The sequence below is a fragment of the Abrus precatorius genome, unplaced genomic scaffold (assembly GCF_003935025.1).
Source record: "Abrus precatorius isolate BTA unplaced genomic scaffold, Abrus_2018 Scaffold8, whole genome shotgun sequence".
In the NCBI taxonomy this organism is placed as follows: Eukaryota; Viridiplantae; Streptophyta; class Magnoliopsida; order Fabales; family Fabaceae; genus Abrus; species Abrus precatorius.
Window position 1 is genome coordinate 15,528,326 of NW_020874428.1, and position 23,461 is coordinate 15,551,786.

The 23,461-nt window shown below is 31.2% G+C and overlaps 1 protein-coding gene across 1 annotated transcript; it reads right to left on the reverse strand.

Moving 5' to 3' along the window:
• Positions 1–856: 856 nt before the first annotated feature.
• Positions 857–23,196, reverse strand: LOC113874301 (beta-galactosidase 16-like). Its single transcript, XM_027512536.1, has 19 exons — positions 23,164–23,196; positions 21,537–21,555; positions 18,366–18,496; positions 14,522–14,617; positions 14,293–14,405; positions 14,145–14,211; positions 9,243–9,479; positions 7,583–7,677; positions 7,360–7,465; positions 7,112–7,196; positions 6,917–7,032; positions 6,566–6,727; positions 6,209–6,390; positions 6,010–6,101; positions 5,762–5,871; positions 5,308–5,400; positions 4,857–4,961; positions 3,559–3,704; positions 857–995 (listed from the first exon to the last, which is right to left on the reverse strand). The coding sequence occupies exons 1-19, from the start codon at positions 23,194–23,196 to the stop codon at positions 857–859; spliced, it is 2,127 nt and encodes a 708-aa protein (XP_027368337.1).
• Positions 23,197–23,461: the final 265 nt, after the last annotated feature.

Genomic DNA, 23,461 nt, shown 5'->3' on the forward strand with positions numbered 1-23,461 from the left:
AATCATTCCAAAGATAAATACTTCAACCTATGTTGCACATATATTGGGCACATGATATATCAATTTTGAAAAAAATAGAGTACAAGTACATTATATAATTTTTAAAAATATTTATATATATAATAAAATATTATATAAATAAAATCATAAATTTATCCATTATATATAACCTAAAAAAATCAAATTGTTATGACTGATAAAATAATTTACAATAAAAAATTAAATATTATCATCAAGTTTCACAATAAATAAATTTAACTATGTAATTATTTGATAGTGTTAATCCCATTATTTTCTTACTCGTCAGTAGTAATATTAAGTTCATATTCTTGTAAGGGAAGAGCCATTTAAGATAAACTTTTCTATTCAACTTGCCTACACTGCTAAAATTCCTTTCAACTTAAGCTTTAGATTATTTTCTATAAGAACACCAACGTTCCATGGATTCTCAACAGCTTATGACACCAAAAGACTTCTATCCAAATAATGCTTACTTTCTCTATAGTCAAGATACTAAACAACTTTTTTAATCTACACCTATGCTGATACATGTATTCACATATGATAGTTTACTTATTATTAAAGATATTCATATCTAAGTTGCTATCTATAATTAGCACAATAATTAATACTTTTTTTATTCTTTTTAAATTATTATTTTCTAAAGTTATGTTTTAATGACTACAACATCTTTTAATTCTTTTAGATAAATATACCACACACACCCTTTTACTAATACATAGCTTTAGCCACTTTACGCCTATATCAACATTATCCCTACCTAATAACCTTTGAAAGGAACATTGTTACATTATCTTTTTCTGATATGTGATGTAGCCAAAAAGCAAGTTCAAGATTAAGTGTTCTTCTTGACTATTGAGTTCACTGTAGAGTAAATTGTGTCCAGAGTTATTCTTAGTCGGTTTCCAGTTTCTTCTTCAAATAGAACTAGAATGTTCCCATTGGATTTCAAGAAAGATCGAGGTATGTGGTACCTGAATACAGAAAAGGTTCAGCTCTAAGTAATTGAAAGCTAAACATGTAGTACAAGGGAGACTAATATTAATATTAAGTATTTTAATAGTGGAAATTACACATCAGAAAAAAGTGAGAAAAGCCAAACTGAGAATAATAAGATGGATCTATTACTACGTGAGAAAGAATTATAAGATATAAAATTATATATATATATATATATATATATATATATATATAAAACATTTCAACTGAGAGGAGTTTGTTATTATAGGAGGTGAGAGACATTAATAATGGCCATTAGATCAAAATAAAGAGCTTAGATTTAATGTTGCTACCTCACTATCCACTTTCTACTCTCTCTTGCCAATGACCATTATTAATGCCTCTCAACTCTCACCTCTCCTTGAAAATAGTATCTATAAAGAAACGAATAATAAAAAATTGATTAAAGTGGTTTACACATATACTTTGGAGTCATTAATGAAGAAGTGAATCATATGCATTTTATCCTTTGAGGTAAAAGAAAATTGAGAGGAACTTTAAAAAAAAACTTATTCAATTTTTTTAATAAAAAATAATATCTTTAAAAAATTTATTTTTTGAATAAGTTTAGTGTGTTATGTTATATAATTGACATCAACTTATGAAATAAAAACTTTTGTTATTATTGTTGTTCTTACATAAATTACTTCAAGGAAAGAAGAAAAATTAGAACAAATATTTTTTTTTTAAGAAAAGAAACTTAAATAAATGTTGTTTTATTTGAAGTGTTACGTACTTTGGAGGAATCATTTTTTAGAGATGTTTAGGTGCACAACTTAGAATGAGATGAATCTTTAGGATCTCGAGGAGTGTTGAGATCGAAGAAGAAGAAAGGATGTTAGAGAAGAGTGATTTGCATTGTTCTACCAAATGGGTGTGAAAGGGGAGTGGAGGTTCACAGTAGGTGGACACTTGTGACGGCTCAACGAAGAAAATCTCAAACAAAATTTAACAGTTACGTTAATCGTATACAAACGTTACTGACATTTTTCTTTACAAATTTTCTGGAGAATCATAAATGGGAGATATTCCAGAGGTATGGGAAGGTTGAGGATTTGTTAATTCTGAAGAAACGGGGTAAAGATAGATGTAGAAAAGATGAAAAAAAAATAGTTCTAAAGTAATTGTTAAGATTTGAGATGAAAAGAAAAAATTAATATAAAAATAAAAATTTAAAAGTGGTTAAGTTAAGATTTGAGAACTTTAAATTTATAAATAAAAATATGGTGTAAAAACTCAATATAAAAAGAGAATTCAAAAACTAGTTAATAATTTGAGAATTTTTTAAAATAAAATACATGCTAAACAGAATTAAATTAATATATTAGTCTATTAACTTTTGTGTTTTTTCAACTTCAACCAATAACTTCTTTTTTTCATATGTCTCATATATTGTATATATATTTTAAGTTAGTCATCTCTGTTAAATTTGACTGATAGTGTTATTAACATTGTTAATGATATTACTAACTTTGTTTATGTAGAATTACATGTGTAATGAGATAATATTATGTGATATTTTTCTTTAAAATGATGTGATTATCCTCATACAAATATACAAAAGAAGCACATATTAAAGGAAAAAAGTGGTGATAATACCAGAGTTGAAGGTATCAGAAACTATACTCACAATATAGGCACCACCACCAACAGCCCTACAAGCATAATGATGCTAACAAAAACATGATTCATAAGTTAGGGCACCAGAATTTACTTCCAAATGAATGAAAGATGATCCTAATCTCCAAAGTAATAATGAGGAAGTCTAAGGCAAACAACACCAATGATAATATGAATGTTGTAAAGCTGGCTAAAGTTGTTAGTGAGTCACCACCCCTAATGGAAGCATAAAGCTAAAAGAGGAAGGGAATGAAGAAGAGGAAGAGCAGGCGTTGAAGGAAGCAAGAGAAGAGAGAATGAGGGAGTAATGGGAAGCAAGGTGAAAAAGAAAGATTCTGGAAGAGTAAATGAAAGATGTGGATGTAACTCTCAAGGGGACCAAGAATAAAGCTATCATGTGGAACCTCTTCTCCATGGTATCTTGATTTGTGTTTCTCCTTGAAGTAGGAAATATGAGGAAGGGAAAAGAGCCCGTAAGAGGAGGGTTAAAGGTGAAGTATGGTTATGAAAGTCCAGGAGAAGATGTAACAGACAAGATGATCTTACAGAAGATAACTTAGAACAAATATAAAACATACAAGACCTATATGAGGAAAACAAAAAAAAGTCACCAATCAAAGTCTAAATAAACACAAGAATATGATAAAGTTGTACGTTACAAAAAAAAAATACAATATAGAAATATCCTCATATTTAAGAATAATACTTCAATTTTATATCATGAGTTGACATAAATAATATTAAATTAAATTAAAAAAGCTTGTAGCTAAATAATTTTTTCATAATTTATTTTTTGGATCCTTGAGATCGTAATATTTCCTTTCTCTTAGTAAGTTTACCTTTGTTGTATTTTGTTGCAAATTAATTTAGAGGCTGATAAACATAAAAAGAAAATGAAATGTGGCTCAAGGAACATACCATTGCTGTGTTGGATTCCCCTTTGGTGTGTGGAAAGATACCCAATAACGGCCAATGTTTTGGCCATTAACCCAAGCTTGACCCTTTCCCATTGAACTAAGGTCAAGTGCTACAGGATCGTTTCCTGCTGGTGCATCGAATGTTGTCTGTCAATCAACACACGGATATAAAAGATTAGTGAAGTGTTTAAGTAAAAAAGTTTGGGTTTCGCAAACTAATAATGTCTTAAGACATTCGTTAAGAAATAGAAAATGATAATTTTTATTAAGAATTATATTTGTTTGCAATAAAAATAGAAGTATCTTTATTATGTTTTCTGACAAAAAAAAATTGCTTTTGGTTCCTTCACTAATACCTTTAGATTACTGGTTAATATTTATCAAAAAGTTTTACCAAAATTATGAATATTGTGACGGTGAAGTACTTAATTAACACAATTGTCTCTCTCCCGTAATAGTAGATTAGTATAAGAAAATATAAGAAAATGTTTTTTGATTTAATATTTTTAATTACAATTTTGTTATTATATTTTCTTTTGCAAAGATTTGTATAGAAAATTAAAAATTATTTTTTAATGCAATTTTCTATAAAAACTTTTAAAAAGAAGAAATAAAAATTAATTAAGACCCTTTAAACTACTAAAAAAATATTAACGTCATTCAAGTTTATTAACGGAAAAAGTATTTTCTCGATTAATTGTTTTATAACTGATATAAAAGTGAAAAAAAATTTATATCAATTGTATAAACTTGTTACGTCGGCCATTTTTATATGCTGATGTTATTTTTTTTATTTTTTATCTAGTTAAATTTAAAGGGGTCCCTAAATATAGTGAGTGAATCTACCGTTGAAGTTTTTACAAAGACTCGAATCTAAAATTTTGTTTAAGTGATATTAAGCACTTGCTACTAGGTTAATGTTAAATATCCTTTTAAACTAATATTAAAAGTAATTTTTGCATTAATGTTGGCTCATTTAATCTTTCTTCTTTTTAAAAGTAGTTATTATAATTAGTTTCAATAGAATTTCAGTATTATTTGTTTTTCTCGTAAAAACAGTAATTTTATTTTTAATTGCTCTTCTAAAATTGAGTTTGGAAGTAAAGGATATTAGGAAAATTATCAAAAAAGTTGAACCAAACACTAATATGGTAAAAATTATAAATAAGCTTTCCCTTTATAAGAGTTTGTAAAATAAGTATTTAATTAACAAACTAGTCCTTATTTGGATTTCTTGGAAAGTTTTTTATGTACTTTGGAGGCATTAAGTGAACGAAAAATTTTACAATAATAATGTACCTGATACCATGTGAGTGGATTAGTAGAGTTTCCAAGACTTTTCCACTGAACTTTACTTGATCCAATAGCTGTATATATTTGCAATTTTTCTCCTAGCAATCCAACCTTCATTAAAATTTTTAACGTGAGCATGTAGTTAGCCCAAATGGTTAACTGTTGAAGTAATATAGAGGTCAAAGATTCACCATAATATATACCTAGTTCAAAATTGAAACACAAATCTCCCAAAATTCAAAATTTAAGCTACAATTTTTAAATATGCTTAAATTTAACGAAATTTCTTCTGGGGTGAACAGCCACTAGAAAAGGATAATGCAATGAAAACTAGTTTCTGATAATTATATCATAGAAGGTATATCCAGATGGTTTATGATTAAAAAACACATTTGAGATCTCATTTAAATGCAGTCTACCATGTCAGTATCTCATATTCATAGGTTAGAGTAATCACCTGATATCCCCATGATTGATGAGTGAGATCTCTGCCATCAATTGTGACCTTATACAAACCAGCTGCTCTGCGCTCTAGATGTGCTCCCGAATCCTTCATGTATAAATAAATGCACATTTCATGTAAGCCTGTGTCTTCATGAGGCTATTCATATTTTCTAATATTTGTTTTGATGATCTTAAGTAATTTTGATGAAAAGGAAATGCCTAGTATCTACTTTTTCAATAATATCAAGGTGCTTCATTATATTAGCATTAAGTTCTTCCTATGATATTAAATCTTTGAGAGAAGATATATATTAAATGAAATAGTCATGTATATTACTTGTAAGTTGTAACATCACTTTTAGAATGGGCAAAGGCTCATTAGGATTTCAATGTGTAATGTTTATAAGCTTTCTTTTGCTTGTTGATGATGAATGAAACATGTAAGTGTAAACAGCAGAGACGAATACCGGCAATCCAACTGTTGCACTGAGTAAGGAAATATTGTTCTCCCCTTCTCTCAAATTGATCTTGATCTCCATGTTGAAATTTGAATTTTTGTGACTGCCATGTGCTGAACCTAGAGTCGATATCAGGACATAGCTCACATTTTACTTTCTCAATTTATGATATATATATATATATATATATGAAAGATAAAGTAAATCATTAATGTTTTGAAGATAAAAAAAAAAAGTTGTGTCATAATCACAATTACCTACTAATACTTCGTTGACAAATGCATGCAGAACATGTCCTCTGCTGAATACACTAAGAACTGACTGAGCATTAAGAGAGTTAGTATCTATTCTGCATCAGCCATATTGACAAGAAGCATTTTAGTAAAGAGTAAAGCAATTTTGATACAAATAAATATTTAAATGTGACTGATATAACTACTTATTGTGCTATTTTACCTGTAAGTATACCATAGATAGTCAGAAGTATCTTTCGCGGAGCTGATTTGATCCAATATCTTGTTTTCTCTTAATGAAGTATCATCATAGTTGGGGATGGCTTCATTGTACACTTTCCACTTTTCAGATGAACTGAACTTTGACTGTGACATCATTGTTCTGGTATTATGTGGTACGCTTACCTACAAGAGTAGCATAAAGATAAGAAGTGTCTTTCACAAGCATCATTGTATTTGTGTTAAGTCATTAAACTTGAAGAAATGGTAGCTGGAAGATGAAAGGATCACAAGAAGCTTCTTTGTGTCAGTGTTTTCTTAAAAGTAATGACATAATAGGTATTAAGCATTTCATTCTTACCTTGGCTGTGTTGAAGGCCACATTTTTGCAGTCAGGTAGGATACTGAATGATTGAGGGGGTAACTGATATGTAACATTTTGAAATTGGACTGTGGCTTCTCTATTAGCACTATTTTCCAACAAGGCTGCACATTCTGTTGCATTCCTTTTGAAAACATAAGCCTGAAGTAGAGGGAAGGTAAAGATTAATTTCTTTTTTTCACAAGATTCAGCTACTTTATAAATTCCAAGTACCCTAGTGAATTTTGTTTATCTAAGGTTGTTTACCTTGAGCCAAAATGTATTTTCTACACTTCAAAGGGTCAGTTCCATAGTTTAAGAGCGTAGTTAAAGTTCTATTAGTTTTCTTACTTGTTGTCTACCCAAGTTGAATGGAGTTTGTGTACCATACAGTAAAGTCTCCGAACATGCCTTAATTGCAGCATGTAGTTCCCTTAGATGCCCCCATTTTGGTTGCCTAACCAAACCTGATTACATCAACATAGCTAATCACACTGTGATTCAATATTTTGAAAATAATCAGATTGAGAAAGAAAAGGAACGTACCATATTCATCTAATGGGGCATCATCATAATATGCTGTTGTTACAAAAGCAGAAGCTGTTCTGTCAAAGTTGGTTCCTCCATGGTACTGCATCAAATCAGCGAACATGGGAATATCAGAAGAAAAAAGTGGTGTATTATTTAGTTGTGTGAAAAATATACCTTCGTACGTGCTTAAGAAAAAGAAAATAGAAAAGATAATGAGAAAAATAGCTACAACTAAAATAAGATATAACAAAGATTAACACTACCATGTAGTAGTTGACATAGCTTCCGTTTTTTGCAATGAACAAGGCAACATTATATGCAATGTCTTCCGCTGATCTCAAGCGTGTCTCTTCACCAAAGGCTGGATATCTACAAATTTTGAAGTAAAATGAAGGTAAATTAAAGAAGCTATGATGATTGATGGCTCATATTTTTTATATAAATTTTGGTTTGAAAATTATAATGCAGATTTCCTCAATAACATACCGAGATGTCCAATTCTCTGTCCATAGTGATGGCTTGTTAAGTGAGTTAGGCCTTGCAAATGTTTTCCCGCATCTCAGACCATTGCATGTGTTGATCTGTGCAGATTACATGACATAATTAATACATATTATAACATTAGATCTTATTGTGTGTTATGAATCAAGGGTATGTTGTGCTTGATAAGAATGAAAATTAGCAAAATAAGAAGACATTTCTTGGATCTATATTCATTTTAAAGTTCCGATTCACTTAACATTTTGCACACTGTTTACCTAAAATAAATTTAGCTAGGTTTATCATGTTTTTTATTTTAACTTAAGAGAATGCTTTCACAAATCGTTTCTTTGTCTCAAAAACTCATCTCCCAATGAAATAGAGGGAACAATTCAATCCCCTTATCCATTATAATTCACCTTTTGTTAGATGAATAATTAACCATCTTCAATATTTTGTAATATCTTATGTTAGGTAATTAAGAGTCTATTAGGATATAGATCTTTAAAATATAAATCTTGAATTTTTTAGTGTTGAATGTGTGTAAACATTTAACTTTATTTTATAAAAATATTTTAAATGAATAATTTGAATATTCATCCATAAAAAATAGTTATTAATAGATCAGTTTGAGGGATTTTTATCAAACAGGTTATGGATATATTAGGTTTTTTTTTAAACACATTTTTAGTGAATCAAAATGAATTAGTAACTTCTTTTCTACCTATTCATTATAATTAGTTTTCAAAATTTATTCAATTCATCATTTGACACCCCCTTCCACAGAGCTATAGTAGGCCACATTAGATGTACATGTTAGGTTAATTTACTGTGCAGCTGATCCAATTAACCGAAACAAGTATTATCTTCTATTATGCAAGCAATGGAGGAAAACACTATTCCAGCAATTAGCAATATCCGTCAATTTAATCTTTAATGTCATGAAATCAATCAATTTATTTCTTAACTTCAATAACATCAGAGACCAAATTTAGTGACGAGTACCAACATTATGGACCAAATTGACTAAATATTGTCAGTCAAGGATTAATTTGATTTTTTTTTTCTAATATCAATTTCAAGGGACCAATACAGTACTTCATCTGATTTTTTTATTAAAAAAAATAAATTACTAAAACTAAGAAAAACAAATAAATTAGTTGTTTTTTCATAAAAATAAATTTTATTTTAAAAATACTTATGATATTAAATGATGTAGTTAGTGATTTATATATTTAATAACACTAATAAAATAAATATATAAAAAGAATTTATCAATTAATACATCTTAAATCTATTGAATATTTTTTATAATTAATATCAAGAAAAGACTATTTTGTTCCTTATAAAAAAATTGAAGGAAATATTTTTTAAAATAATAAGAATAAATTGATCAATAAAATCAATTTTAGGAACCCAATAGTGTAGTTCTTCAAATAGTTAGTATTTAAAAAGAAAACTAAGTCTCATTTTAGTCTTTAATATTTTAAAAATTCTCATTTCATAAAATCAGGAATCAAAATAATCATCCTACAATTTGATAAACTAAATGGATATTTACTGAACACTGTTTAACTTAGTGAGAAAGCATATTCCAGATTTTCAACATTGTTGCGTGTAACACTTGATGCATCCATGGAAAGGAAAATAAGTGATAAAAACTAACCACAGGATCAGGAGCATCATCTTGCTTGCACATGATCCAAGGCACCCCAGTTTGGAGTCCCACGGCCATTTGTGCAGCCCAATGAATATAACTGACTCCACTCTCATGAAACGCCCTTTCAACAGTACCATACTCGTTCTCAATCTGTGATAGTATGATGGGCCCTCCTTGTGAAGCATAAAGATTGGCTAATTTCATCATGTTTACCATTTTGGCAGTGAAGTTTTGCATTTGAAGCTGCCATAAATAACATGAACAATTACTATGAACCAGTTTTTGAGTCTCCCATTATTCCATAAATAAAGGATTAACCCTATTATTGTAAAATTGAAAACCCAATAGTGGAGAAAAAATTGTATGTATATTTCTCACACATTTGTCAAATAATACAATGATCAATTTATAAGATAAAAGATTTAAATTCTATTAATAGCCATAAACTACAATCAAAACTCATTATAGCTATTTATAAAAAACATAACTGCTGACTCTTGACCTTTTATTCTAATAAAAAACTGCTAAATTAAAACCATTAAAACCGACATTTAAGTTTATTCAACAAAATTTCTCCGTAAACTTAAATGCTTCTGCCATCCTTCATGCCGATCAATTTCTTGCAGTTGTCGAAAAGTACTGTCGGTAGCAGTTTCGTAAAAATATCTGCGACTTGATCTCGACTTGCCACATGCACTAATTCCACATTTCCTTCTTTTACATGATCTCGGATGAAATGAAAGTGAATGTCAATGTGTTTGCTTCTCTCTTGATTCACTGGGTTCTTTGCCAATTCAATTGCTGATTTATTGTCAACTCGTATCACAGTCGCACCGATTTGTTGTTGCTCCAATTTGCCCAATAGATTTCTGAGCCATATTGCATGACATACACACCCAGATGCTGCCACATATTCAGCTTCACATATTGAGAGCGTCACGATTGGTTGCTTCTTTGAAAGCCAAGTAAAAGTCGTGTTACTCATAAAGAACACATACCTTGATGTACTTTTCCAATCGTCAAAGTCTCCGCACCAGTCACTGTCAGAGTACCCAATTAACTTGTAATCTTCAGCTTTCGAATAGAATAACCCTAATGATACCGTTCCTTGGATATACCTTAAAATCTACTGCAACGCCTTCCAATGTGGATAAACTGGCTCCTCCATGAACCGACTTACACTGCCAACACTTAACAAAAGGTCTGGTCTGGTGCATGTGAGATAGCGAAGGCTTCCCACCAAACTTCGATATTTGCTCGCATCAACTCATTCTCCTCCATCGAATTTAGAGAGTTTTTCACCCGGTTCCATTGGTGTTGATACAGGATTGCAATGTGTCATCTTGTATTTTTTCAAAATCTCCTTTGCATATATTTCCTGTGACACAAAAATACCCGTCTCTTCTTGTCTTACCTCCAAACCAAGGAAAAACTTCATCAAGCCCAAATTTGTCATCTCGAATTTCCGTGTCATTGTGCTCTTAAACTCTTGTATCATTTCACCATTGTTCCCCATAAAAATGAAGTCATCAACATAAAGGGCAACAAATATTTTCTCCACTCTTCTTCACGTAAAGGGCATGTTCATAGGGACATTGCTCAAACCTGTTCTCCTTGAAGTATGTATCAATGCGAGAATTCCATGCCCACGGTGCTTGCTTCAACCCATAAAGTGTCTTCTTCAATTTCAGCACCTTCTTCTCTTTTCCACTTTTCATGTACCTATGTGGTTGTTCGATGTAGACTTCTTCTTCGAGCACTCCATTCAAGAATGCCGACTTGACATCCATTTGAAATATCGGCCAATTGAATTGAGCCGCTTGTGAAATGAGCAATCGGATTGTCTCCATTCTTGTAACGGGAGCAAATACCTCATCATAGTCAATTCCCTCCTTTTGCTTATATCCCTTTGCAACAAGCTGCACCTTGTACCGTTCTATCTCGCCTTGAGCATTCATCTTTCTCTTGAACACCCACTTCACACCAATGGGTTGACTTCCTTTCGGCAACTCTGCTAACTCCCATGTGTTGTTGCGGTCAATTGCTCTAATCTCCTCGTCCATGGCAGTTTGCCACGTCTTGTCTCGCACCGCCTCTTCAAAGCTTATATTCTCAGAATCTACCAAAAGACATACAATGTGTACCTCATTTGTCGAATCATACAAATCTTGCAAACTTTGCATTCTGGGTTGTTGCAGTTCATCTTCATCACTAGTAATTTTAGGATTTGTTGGTATGATTGTTGGTATAGCGGTTGATGATTCTCCATCTTCGTTGATAACTTCCATTGAGTTACTCTAATACCACTCGCTTGCTTCATTAACTTGTACATCACGACTCACCACAACCTGCTTGCTTATTGGGTCTAGTAGCTTGTATCCTTTTGTTTTGTTGTCATACCCAATAAAAACATACCCTTTGCTTTTGTCTTCAAGTTTCGTTCTATGCTGATTCGGCACGTGTACATAGGCCACACTACCAAATAATTTGAGATGAGAAACTGTTGGTTTTTGTCCGCTCCATGCCTCTTGTGGTGTTTGATCATCCAGCTTCGCATGTGGACACCGATTTTGCACATAGATAGCGCATTGTACGGCTTCTGCCCAAAATTCCTTCGGCATCTTCTTGCTCTTAAGCATTGATCGAACCATATCAAGAATAGTCCGGTCCTTCCTCTCAGCCACACTGTTTTGTTAGGGTGAGTACGGTGCAGCTAGAAATCGCCTTATGCCATGCGCCTCACAATACTCCATGAAAGTCATCGAACTATACTCGCCACCTCTATCGGATCGTACTGATTTGATGTGTCTACCAATTGCTTTTTCCACCACCACTTTGAACTTTTTGAACACCTCAAATGCCTCAAATTTTTCTTTCAAAAAATAAACCTAAGTTTTTCGTGAAAAATCATCAATAAAGGAAATAAAATATCTTTTACCGCTAAAAGATTCAGGAGTGATTGGTCCACATATGTCAGTATGAATCAATTTGAGAGGTTCCTTAGCACGATATTCTGCCTTCTTTTAAAATGAAGTTCTCGCATGCTTGCTGAGCACACATTCTTCACAAAATTTGTTCTCATAGTCCATGTCCGGTAGTCCGTGCACCATGTTCATCTTTGCCAACTTGTTTAGACCACCATGATGGAGGTAACCAAAACGGAGATGCCACAGCAACGCCTTGTCTTCTACATTGACTCGCAAACATTTTTCTCGAACGCTTCTCAAATTCAACTTAAACATGCGATTTCTCCCCATTTCAACTCGAGCAACCAAATCCCCGTGTTTATCTTTCAAGTGTAATATCTGGTCTTTCATAAATACCGAATATCCTTTCTCCATGAGTTGTCCCATACTCAAAATGTTGCTCTTGAGATCTGGTACGTAATATACATCTTGGATTAATCCAACTAAGCCATCCTTTTGTAAATAACAAACTGTACCTTGGCCTTTGAGTTCAACCTTCAACGCATCTCCAAATGACACATGTCCAGTTTCAACCTTTTGCATCTCTTTGAATAGGTGCTTGTACCCGCATATATGATTGCTTGTGCCCGTGTCAAGGTACCACACTGTGTTGTTATTGGTGTTGACTTCATTGTGTGCCATCAAGAGAAAACCTTCTTTTGCTTCCACATCTTCCGTGACTAAATTGGTTGTCTCTTCCATCTTTTTCTCGACCCAACATTCTTTCGCAAAATGCCCCACCTTGCCACAATTGTAACACTTATCGAAGTTACAATCCTTCGCATAGTGACCATATTTGCCACACTTGTAGCACTCAATGTTGGAATAATTCGATCTACTACCTCTCCAACGTCCACGTCCTCTTCCATGCCAATTTTGCTGGTTTGAATGTTCTTTCTCCTCGTAATATTCTTCTTGACCGCGACCTCTACCACCACGACCATTTCCTCGACTTCCACGCCCTCTACCTCGAATGTTTTGAGAATAGAGTGCCTTTTCGTCTTTGATTGATGCCTTGGTTTGAAGTGCTTGCTCAAGTATCTCCTCCTTCTTCTTCTTCTTACGTTGTTCGTGTGCCTCGAGAGAACCAGCGAGCTCGTCGACTGTGAGTATTGTTAGGTCTTTTGACTCTTTTATAACACATACGACATTCTCAAAGTTGTCGGTTAACGACCTCAAAATCTTCTCCACAACTCGTGCATCAGTTAAAACTTCTCCGTTTCGGTTGAGTTGGTTCACCACAGTTTGAACACGCATGATGTAGTCAGAGACCCCTTCCTACTCTTTCATCTTCATGCTTTCCAACTCACCACAAAGAGTTTGAAGGCGGACTTGTTTAACCCGGTTAGCTCCTTTGTACACATTCGCCAAAATGTCCCACGCTTCTTTTGAATTTGTTGCATTCGCAATCTTCTCAAAGCCTGACTCATCAACAGCTCGAAACAATAAGTACAAAGCTGCCTTATCTTTTGATCGCGTCTCTTTCAACGCCTTGTGTTGAGCTGCCGAATATCCTGTGGTAGTTTCTGATTCTTTGAAACCTTCTTCGACCACCTCCCAACCATCTTGTGACTCAAGAAGAGCTTTCATTTGGATGCTCTAATTCTCGTAGTTCGCCTTTATTAGTCGAGGCAGCGGCACATTATTGGTCACACTCGCCATAGGCTCTTGATACCAAATTGTAGAATTGAAAACCCGATAGAGGAGAAAAAATTGTATGTATATTTCTCACACATTTGTCAAATAATACAATGATCAATTTATAAGATAAAAGATTTAAATTCTATTAATAGCCATAAACTACAATCAAAACTCATTATAGCTATTTATAAAAAATATAACTACTGACTCTTGACTTTTTATTCTAACAAAAAATTGCTGAATTAAAACCATTAAAACCGACATTTAAGTTTATTCAATGATTATAACGTCCCTTGAATACCTTGAATGGCTCATTGTCTGATCTAAAAATAATGCCGGGAATATCATGCAACCAAAGTGGCAGACCCCTGCGCCAACAAACGAAACCATATAATAAATGGTGTTGTGTCTTTGTGTTAGAAAGGACTTGATGGGTAGATGAGTCTTACCCGTAAGTCCATTCACTCTCAATGAATGGTCCAATTCTGAGGGTCACATATAAACCCTGTGCTTGGATTTCCTTAATGAATCTCACTAAGTCACGCCGTCCCCTGAAATCATACTGCACAAGAAGGTTAAAACTCACAACCACAATTCTATTATTATTATTATTATCAAGCCAAAATAAAAATTGATGATTTATAAAAAAAATGGTGGAAAAGAGTTTATTGATGTTACCTGGCCTTGTAGCGGTTCGTGTAGGTTCCAAAACACGTAGGTTTGTATTACATCTAATCCTCCTTCCTTAGCTTTCGCAATTAAAGAAGGCCACATCTATCAAAACTAAACATCATGGTATAATGCAATGCGATTGGCAGTTCTGGGGATTCAAATCTTTTGTCCTGTTCTTTTTACTGTCTCATAATATAATTCTAGCAATTTAACAAAGTAACATGAACCTTAAAACTCAAATTGAAACCCAAAAATGTTCTATATCAAAAGACGAAAAAAAAAAGTGTTTCACTGGATTGAATTTTAGATGTAATTTTAAGAAATAATCTAATTCAATCCAAAGAAAAAAATTTCATATTAATGATATTATCATATTATTTATACATGTATGAGTACCTATTTGTGAAACACTATACTAGTTTGTTCCTCCGAACTCTTTTTCTCTAAAACTTATATATTAATATCTATACCATTTATTAAATTTGAATATTTACTCTTGCACAAGGTGATATTTAGGAGTATCAGCTTTCTTCACATAACTTTTTTAAAAATTTAAATATTTTATATCATTATTTATTTTTATTTTTTATTTCTTTCAATATTTTAAAAAAATTTAATATCATTATAGGTATTATAAATTTATGATATTAAATAAATTCCTCAATGATATCAAAATAGTCATTTATTGAATTATAAATTAAAATAAAATTATAAATATTAATATTTAAAAGAATAGTATGTTAAATATTTAAAAGACTAAATGTATAGTATACATCTTTGTAGAACTAAAAAAAGTTAAGTATAAATTTTTAATTAATAAATTTATTTATGTATATCTTTTTTTTTACATTTGTATTATTTTTACCTAGCCTCACAATTCTCTTTTATTAATAAATTTGAAATTTTTAATTAAATAAAAGTTTGCTTTATATTAATTTTTTCTATTCACTAATTAGTGTAATCAAAATAAATAATTTTCTTACTAAGTTTTACAAAATTAGAGCAAACAATTTTTTTTGATATTATTTTTATTAAGATTTATAAGGAAACAATTATACCGAAGAAAAAAATTAATAGAAATTATATTAATGTATATTTTTTTCTTCCTATTTAATATATATATATATATTATTTATTAAAATTTATTGTATTTCCTATAATTTTTTTCAAAATTATAAGTGACGATAATATATATATATATATATAATGTTTAAAAGATTAAAATAAAAAATTGGAAACATGTAGATAAAATAAATAAAGTAAATTTTTTTTAAAATTGAAAGTTAGAAATTAAAAAAATTAACATTACTGAATGTAAAGAGATAATATGTAACACTTCTCATAAAAGAATATTATATATATATATATATATATATATATATATATATATCATTATTCCAAGAGGTTAATTTCAAATCAACTAAGAAAATGTGACTTTTAACATTAAAATATGACGTATAAAAATTTAAATAGAGATATGTAATTTAATTTAATTTAAATATAAGTTATCTAAAAATTTAAAAATATTCAAGAATTTATTTCTGTAATAATTAGTATAAAAATTATATTTACAATTTTTAAATATTAAAAATAGATTAAAGTTAAAGTCTATATTATTATTATTATTATTATTATTAATTTAATTGCTCTTTATTGTTATTTTATATTTATTTTTAGTTTAACATAAAATATAAGCATGAATTGATAGCGTGTAATACCAGTCAATATTTTAGTTACATAGAAAATACATTATATTTATTAAATTTATATTGTATCGATTATAATAGTTAAAAATATTAGAACTGAAAATACAAAAATATGGCTTAAGAGAAATAATATTATTTTTGACAATAGTATAATAAATATTAATGAGATATTTAATTTTATTAAGTATTTTTTTTAAAAATAGTTTGCGGCATAACTTTTTTTGTAAATTAAATTAATAATTTTTTAATATGTATTATTAATTTTTTTAGAAATATAATGAGTCGAGGCTAACTTATTTTCAAGTTAAACATTCATAGTATACGGTAACAAATGCAAAATGAAGGAAACGGAAACTTACTCTGTATATTATGTATTTTTTTAAAAATTTTAAACAGTTACAAATTTTATAATTTTCCACGGGCTGGCGTAAGGGTGTAGGTAAGCGAAACCCTCGTTTGAGGCCTTTAAAAATAATTTTATTTATTAATAATATATATGATTATTTGATAAATAATATTAATTTAGTAAAAATAATTATTTTTATAAATTTTTATTTTATAATTTATTTTTTAAAATAAGAATTTAATTTAGATATACTGATAATTTTAAAAATATTATATTATTATTTTATCATTACTTGATAAATCAGAATTATTAATTTCTATAATAATTTAAATATAAATAATATCAAAGATGTATTATAACTGATTAGTTGCTTAAAAAAATTACTGACAATGCACAAAAATTAAACTTTTAAACTAAAAGGTTGTAGTCATTGATTAAAAGTTTGGTCAAAATTATAATTAAATACCTGCACATGTATAAGTAATTACATCATTATATAAATTTTAACTGTTTTTTTTTTTCTCAATCGATGACTATAATTTCACACTTCATTCGTTAAAATGGCAATTTAGAGAATACATAACCTCTCATTGCTCTTGTAAATAAGAAAAAATCAACAAAGTAAGGTTATAACAGAAAGAAGAAGATATATATATTGAATTGAACCTAAGATTTAATATAGTTGTTGTTATATTAGCAAATATATATACATATATATATATATATAGTTGTTGTTATAGCATTAAGATTTTATAATTAAAAAGTGTTGAGTAACCCTATTTTTTGGGATCATTCAAAGTTCACCCTATAATATAACTGCATTTGTTAAAACTCAAACTCTCACATATTAAATTAGAACAAATATCTACCTTTGAGGATACATAGTCATGAAAGATATTAAAATATCAACAAGATATTTTATTTACAAACAAATTATACAAGTATAATTAAATAGCACACTCAACCTAACACCTTAAAGTTGTTAAGTTCCGAGTCTTTATTTTTTATGTGTTATTCAATTTTGTTATTTTATTTAATGTAAAAAAAAATTTTATACATGTTACTTCAATAAAAAGCTCACATGATTAATCTAAAAAAATAAATAAACTTGAACTTTGACTTAAATAAAATATATATTTTAAATTTAAAAATATAATTTTATATCCAGCTAATTATTATTATAAAAATATTCCTTTCTCAGTTTTTTTAATTACAAGACTTTATCAATAATTTCCTTATTTGTGTTTTTAATTTTAGACTTTTTAAAAATAAATGTGATTTGATGACGTACTATTAAATAAGATATTTTTTTTACATTTAAAAAGTCACAAATCAGAATCCTTGTAATTAAAACTTAGCATGTTCACCGAACATCGTGTGACTCACTTTTTATCATCACAGAAAAGGTGTGTTTACATTATAACGATAATCTTCGTTCTCTTACGATGATATTTTTCTCCTCTATGCTAACATGCTTTGGGATATGCAGAAACTACATTCGTGAGAACAATGCGATAAAAATCTCTTGGGGGAAATGAATAATGCATTAAATTGCCTTAAAGCTCATGGTTTTTAAACATACTCAACACCTATTTGCTATATATTTAACAAAGACAATTCAACGAGAATGGTTTCATGATTATATCATAATTCTGATCATTTTGTATATCTGTCGTGGTTATGTTTCATAGTGCAACCGTTTGCTCCTAATTCCAATTCTAATAAAAATTTTAATGTCTAAACTTGAGGGAACTAGATCAAAAAGGAAAAAGAAAAATGATATGTAATAAGAAAGTACCTCAGGAGTACTACGAGGATAATGGATTGAACCAGAGAAGAGGATTCTATGTTGGTCATCAATGATCAAGGATCTTCTATCGTAAGTGACATTACCACCATGGGCAGTGCCAAAAGCCATCACAAGAAGTAGTGCAAAGGAAGACCACCACCCCATCAACACCTTCACTAAATCACCACCAAATCAAATCTTTTAACTTGGAAACTCTAATAAATAATGCTTCTCTACGCCAAGTTCTACTATGTCTCTCAAGAGGAGACTCTCTTTTTCACTAGTGTGTATTTGTCTATAATATAATTAGTGTATGTATGCGTTTTATATTTGAAGGGGTTGAAATATGTAATGAATTTGTTTCTCTCGGAATTGATTGCTATGAAATTTTCACTCATGGAAGATACATTATAAAAATGGCAAAAGATCAAGTTGTATTAATTTTGTTTATATTACAATCTACGTCAAAACAGTGTAAAGGCTAGTCATTAAAATTTTATTTAAAAAGATACTTATATGTGGGTTAAAATACATTATAATCATAATTCATAAAATATATAATAAATATAGTTTTATTTATTTACTTTAACAACATTAAGTTATAATACATATTTGATACGTATAATTGATATTGATTTATATATTAGTTTGTATATTTAAAAAATTTATATTTTATAAAAATATTTTTATTACGTTTTTTATGAATCCATGCTTTATAGATATTTTGTTTGGTTTTTATAAAGTTTTAATAGAAAAAAATAGACTTAGAGATTGTTAATAACATTAAAATCTCATTTAGGTAAAAAAAACAATAATTTTCTTAATTTTTGTCTTATTTCCATTAATTTTTGTGAATATATTTTGCAATTTTGATCATTTGAATAATTGTACAGGAAATTCTAGACAAACTTCATGAATTTTTGGCTCTTTGAAAAAATATGAACTGAGACTAACTACTCTTAGATACTAGAGTAATCACTCCAAGGAGCTAGTTTCAAGGGATAGACCAAAGTCAACACTCTCAGAAATGAGAGTAATCACTCCAGAGACGCCCAGAAGGAAGTGCCCTGCGTGTGTTTACTCTCAGAAGTGAGAGTAATCACTCCAGAAAGGGAAAAATCTAAAGTTGTTGCGCATAAATACTCTTGTTTACAGAGTGATCACTATGGGGCCATGTCAGACTTAGTATATATAGATTTTTAGAAATTAGGGTACGGATCTTTTTGCATAATTGTAGATTCTTTGCCACTTTTGGGAGCATTTTGCAGAGCTTGGGATCCTTGGGTGACAGCCAAGGGCAATCTTAGGGTTTGATTTACAATTTCCTCTTAAATTTCCTTTAATTCTTACATTGATGTCATTGAATTCCTTTATCTTTCATCTTAATTTTGTAAGACCCATCCTCATGGAGAGCTAAACTTCCTTGTAATCCTTAGTGAGTTCATGTATTCTTGAATTCCTGGGTATGAATGTCAATATAATTCTCTTTCCTTCATGAATTTATTTTTCCTAACTCTTTGAATTGAATTAATGTTTGAATGAGGGGGACATTGCTTAATTAACCCTAATTTATTTTAATGAAATTCGTAACTTAGTTTACTTAATCCTAAGTTAATTTCTAAGGTAGCGTTATCTTGGGATGAGAGATTGGAGCCCATATAAATTGCTTAATTCATATGGGAATCTAAGGTTAATTCATGCTTTTTGAGTTACCCTAATTTAGAGGAAGATGAAAAGTATTGAATCTTGAGAGGGATAAAGATAGATTGCATGAACAAACTAAGGATTGCATATTTCATTAATTTCATCACTTGCCTTTACATTAAAATTGGAATCACACAAAACCCCCTTGTTTAAATTGCTTTCATAGTAAATGTTCACAACATGTTCAATGTATGTTACAAACTAAAGTTTTTGGAGACAACCTAGGTTTGCACCCTAGATTACATAAATTTTTTTGCAAATTTTGATGAAGGTTAACAACAAATCTTTTTGCAAAACGAAATGAAAACTCATCGTTCACCAAATTGGCGTTGTTGCCGGGGACTTTGGTGTTAATTTTGCATTGAACTTGTTAGTTGCTCTGTTTTAGTGCTCTATTTTCAATTTTTCTGCATTATTACTCTGTTTTTCCTGCATAATTCTGTAGAATTCTGCAGAATTTGTTAGCTTGTGCTGCGTTTTCTTGCAATTAGTTGTAATTTCTTTTTTATTTTTGTTGCTTAACTTCTTTGCTTCATTTTACTGCACATAGACATTAGTTTCCTGCATAATTGTCATCTAAATTTTTTTTTTTTGTATTTTTTGTTATTTCATCTAGTTTACTTCTTTTCATTCTTTATAGTCAGTTTCTAGTGCATGACCAGATCGAATCCTGGAGACTTGTATCCAGAAATTGATAGGACATTTCATAGTAGCATTAGAACACATAGGAATAGTTATGAACATTTTAAGGAATCTTCATCTCCCTCATCTATCTATTCACTACCTCATTCTTTAGAATCTAAATTTGAAAAAATGGCTGACAATGAAAGAACATTAAAGGAACTGGCTGCACCGGATGTAACATATCAAACTTTATGCATACAGTATCCTAACATTGATGCTCCTTTTGTTCTAAAAACTGGACTAATACACTTGTTGCCAAGATTTCATGGCCTTGCAGGTGAAGATCCGCACAAGCACTTCAAGGAGTTCTATATTGTTTGTTCAACCATGAGGCCACAAGGTGTGCCTGAGGAGCATGTCAAGTTAAAGGCTTTTCCGTTCTCTCTGATGGATGCAGCCAAGGATTGGCTCTACTATCTCCCTCCAGGATCTATTGCTAGTTGGGACAACTTGAAGAGACTTTTTCTGGAGAAATTTTTCCCAGCATCAAGAGCTGCGTCCATAAGAAAGGAAATATGTGGGATAAGGCAACTTGAAAGAGAGACCCTCTATGAATATTGGGAAAGATTCAAGAGGTTGTGTGCTAGCTGCCTTCATCACCAAATTAGTGATCAATTGTTGATCCAGTACTTCTATGAAGGACTGCACTCTATAGATCGAAGCATGATAGAAGCCGCAAGTGGAGGGGCGTTGGTTGACAAAACTCCAATTGCAGCCCGGAATTTGATAAAGAATATGGCTGCCAACTCACAACAATTTGCAACAAGGCAAAATTCTTGTGTTACCAGAAATGTAAGTGAAGTTCAAGTTGCTGAGTCTAGTAAGATAGAACACAAGCTTGATGAATTGGCATCCATGGTGAAGCAATTGGCTTCTATGCAAAAGAGTGTTGTTGCATCTTCACCTGCTCCACCACCTATTCCAGCCATGCTGTGTGGCATTTGCTCAGCTACAGACCATTACACTAATAGCTGTCCTACACTACAAGAGTCTGATACTCTAGAAGGTAATTCTCAGGCCTATGCTGCAAATATTTATACTAATAAATTTTCTTTTCCAAATTCACATCAGCAGCCCAATTGGGATCTATCTTCCAATAGATACAACCCAGGCTGGAGGAACCATCCAAATTTAAGATGGGGAAACAATTCTCAATAGCAGAACCAGCAGCACGGCACTCAATATCAACCACATCATGCTGGCCCAAATAGATTCCATCCATCTCAACATCAACCACAACAAGCCCAGCAACATCACCAACCATCTTCCTCACAACCAAATGCACCCCAGAAAAATGAACCATCACTAGAAGAGCTCATGAAGAAATTGACCATGAACAACATCACTTTCCAGCAAAGAACTGAGGCTAGTATTAAGACTTTGGAGAACCAAATGGGACAGTTAGCCTCATCTCTGAACCAGATGCAATCTCAAGGTTCAGGAAACCTCCCTGTACAAACTGTAGCAAATCCTAAAAATGTGAGTGCAATCACTCTGAGGTCTGGAAAGGTGATGCAAGAGCCCACAATGTCCAGAGAGAAAGAAGACCCAAAATGTGCTCCATCTACAGTTGATCTAAATGGAGAGGAAAATATTCAAGAACAACCAGAACCTACATCTGCCTAACCAAAGGTGGCAGAAAATGTTGATAGGCCAATTCCTCTACCATTTCCTCAGAGAGTTATCCAGCTAAGCAAGAGGATTGAAGAGACTGAGAAAGAGATTCTTGAGACCTTCCAAAAGGTAGAGGTGAACATACCTTTACTAGATGCAATCAAGCAAATACCCAAGTACGCCAAGTTCTTGAAGACTTATGTACCCACAGGAGGCGTCTTAAAGGTAATTAGAAGGTAAATATGGGTAGGAATGTTTCTGCACTCTTTGAAAAACAAAGGTCCACAATGCCTGAGAAATGTAAGGACCCTAGAACATTCACTATCCCATGCATTATTGGTAATAATAGGATTGAGAATGCCATGCTAGATTTAGGAGCATCTATAAATGTCATGTCATTGTCCATTTTTACTTCACTATCTCTCGGCCCTCTGCAGCCTACAGGTGTGGTTATTCAGTTAGCCAACAGAAGCATAACAAACCCAGCTGGGATTGTTGAAGATGTATTAGTCAGAGTGAATGATCTCATCTTCTCAGCCGACTTTTACATTTTGGACATGCAAGAGGAAGAATCAGTAAAGGGTGTTGCACTAATCATTTTGGGAAGACCGTTCTTGATGACTGCAAGAATGAAAATTGATGTGCACGCTGGGACGCTCACTATGGAGTTTGGAGATAGCATTGTGCGCTTCAACATTTTGGACGCCATGAAGCATCCATTGGAAGAACACTCTGTTTTCCAAATTAATTTGTTGGATGATTTGATAGATGATCAATTTTCTGAATTTTTAGAAAAAGATTTTACTCTTAATTTTTCTAATTTTATAGACAATTCCATTTGTGAATACTGTAATAATTCTTCTATATTTGATAATTGTATTTCAGACTTCTTGAATATAAATTCTGCAACTACTGTTATTGAGGAAATTGGAAAATCAATAGGGGAAGAATGTGATGTTTTGAGTTCAGCAAGTACAATTAAATCTAATCCCTTTAACTTGAATGTTGCAGAAACATCTTCTATTGAAAGTGCCAAGTCACTTCCCTCTGTGGAGCAGTCTCCTACGCTAGAGCTTAAACCATTGCCAGAGCATCTGAAATAT